This window comes from Thunnus maccoyii, chromosome 21 (genome assembly GCF_910596095.1).
Source record: "Thunnus maccoyii chromosome 21, fThuMac1.1, whole genome shotgun sequence".
NCBI lineage: Eukaryota > Metazoa > Chordata > Actinopteri > Scombriformes > Scombridae > Thunnus > Thunnus maccoyii.
This window is the reverse complement of record NC_056553.1, coordinates 545,674-548,173: the sequence shown is the minus strand read 5'-3', so window position 1 is coordinate 548,173 and position 2,500 is coordinate 545,674. Positions and strand designations below refer to the sequence as shown.

Sequence of the window (2,500 nt, the reverse complement as noted above, 5' to 3'; positions counted from 1 at the left end):
AACATATTAATAGATGTTAATATTAATAAAGGGTAATAAGCCTTATTATGTAGTAATAAAGGTTAACATATTAATAGATGTTAATGTTAATAAAGGGTAATAAGCCTTATTATGTAGTAATAAAGGTTAACATATTAATAGATGTTAATGTTAATAAAGGGTAATAAGCCTTATTTATGTAGTAATAAAGGTTAACATATTAATAGATGTTAATGTTAATAAAGGGTAATAAGCCTTATTATGTAGTAATAAAGGTTAACATATTAATAGATGTTAATGTTAATAAAGGGTAATAAGCCTTATTATGTAGTAATAAAGGTTAACATATTAATAGATGTTAATGTTAATAAAGGGTAATAAGCATTATTATGTAGTAATAAAGGTTAACATATTAATAGATGTTAATGTTAATAAAGGGTAATAAGCCTTATTATGTAGTAATAAAGGTTAACATATTAATACGATGTTAATGTTAATAAAGGGTAATAAGCCTTATTTATGTAGTAATAAAGGTTAACATATTAATAGATGTTAATGTTAATAAAGGGTAATAAGCCTTATTATGTAGTAATAAAGGTTAACATATTAATAGATGTTAATGTTAATAAAGGGTAATAAGCATTATTATGTAGTAATAAAGGTTAACATATTAATAGATGTTAATGTTAATAAAGGGTAATAAGCCTTATTATGTAGTAATAAAGGTTAACATATTAATACGATGTTAATGTTAATAAAGGGTAATAAGCCTTATTTATGTAGTAATAAAGGTTAACATATTAATAGATGTTAATGTTAATAAAGGGTAATAAGCATTATTATGTAGTAATAAAGGTTAACATATTAATAGATGTTAATGTTAATAAAGGGTAATAAGCATTATTATGTAGTAATAAAGGTTTACATAGATTAAGGCCCCAATCAGACAGAGCGTGTCCTGCAGGTCGTGAAGTGTGAGGCGCACCGCTCTGCCTTTTTTGTTGAAGCCTACAATTTAAAATAAGAGCAACTTGCTGCATTTTTTTTTATTGTTGCTAGGCAACCACCGAATTACCTGTCCTTAGCCTGACTGTAATTTTGCTGTGAAGTAAACTCAGTCCAGGCTGCTGTTTCTGCTCAGATCATAGTAACTACGGTTGGTAAAGTCTCCACTCGTTGTCGTCACCGTCACAGAAGGCTCGTCTCTCAGTTCATCCGATTGGACAACGGGAACAAAACACAAATTACGTCAGGCGCTTTTCGGCTCTGAGTTTGAGTTTTTTCAACTTAAGGTGTTCAGGAAACTCCAGGCTGCTAAATCAAACCTCATGTATATACTTATTAATGTTAATTAACCATTAATACATGGCAACATATTAACACGTTGTTCATAAATGGTAATAAGCATTATGTAAATAGTTATTAATGTTAATAATCATTAATAGAGGGTAGGTTTGTATCCCACCCTTAAATTAATTGTTATATTAACATAAAATCTCAAAATCTTATATTTGCACATCTGTGAGATATTATGATTATTATTATGATTATTATTATGATTATTATTGTTATTATTATTATTATTATTATTATTATTATTATTGATTGCACACTGAATATACTGTTTACTCCTACATATTAATATTGATAAGTCATTAATAAAGGATTATAATAACAAACCAAAGGCCATTATGAAGACTTTATTAGAAAGAAATAACATTATTAGTATTGTTTGTTTATTAAAACTGGTGGTTTGAAGTCAGAGTATTGGTGTCAGTATTGACATTGATATGGATATTGATATGGATATTGATATTGATATGGACATGTCCACATGCAGACTCTGAACATGGTGACGCCCACGCTGCGGGTGGAGGACTGCAGCATCGCTCTGTTGCCTAGAAACCATGAGAAGAACCGCTGCATGGACGTCCTGCCTCCGGACCGCTGCCTGCCGTTCCTCATCACCATCGACGGCGAGAGCTCCAACTACATCAACGCCGCGCTGATGGACGTATGTAAACACACTCAACACAAGGGCCATTTAGTGGAGCTTTCAACCATATAACACATGAGCTTCCTCAGGAGATGGCGTTGCCAGGTTCTCGATTTATAGATTTTTCTGAGCACTTTTTTTTAACCGTCAGGGTCATTCGTGATGGACGGTTTCCAAAGTCCAGAAGGAACTTTAAAACTTAGAAGTACTCAGATCCTTTACTGCAGTAAATGTACCAATACAACAATGTAAAAATACTTCATTACAAGTAAAAGTTCTGGCTGAAATATAATAAAATGTTACAAATGCTGCGTAAATACCAGAATATTAAAGGAGTCCTGCTCCTGTATGATGTCATAGTGATGTCATTAGGTTTGGAGACTATACATTCCTAACAAAGTCTGCGTTACAAGTAAGACGTGGCTGGAGGGTATACAGTTGCATTGTGGGAAATGTAGTCAGAATATCTCCACCTCTCCTGTTTTTAATTAAATGATTATTGTCTGCAGGTTACGCTTTATTTTA

The 2,500-nt window shown here is 31.6% G+C and overlaps 1 protein-coding gene across 4 annotated transcripts in view; it reads left to right on the top strand.

Annotated features, from left to right (window-relative positions):
* LOC121888118 (receptor-type tyrosine-protein phosphatase mu-like) overlaps window positions 1–2,500 on the top strand; it is a 100,914-nt gene that overhangs the window by 91,297 nt on the left and 7,117 nt on the right. For all 4 annotated transcript variants that reach the window (XM_042399473.1, XM_042399472.1, XM_042399474.1 and 1 more), the window contains one exon: window positions 1,820–1,993. In XM_042399473.1, coding sequence (XP_042255407.1) covers window positions 1,820–1,993 — 174 coding nt within the window. The remainder of the gene's footprint in view (window positions 1–1,819; window positions 1,994–2,500) is intronic.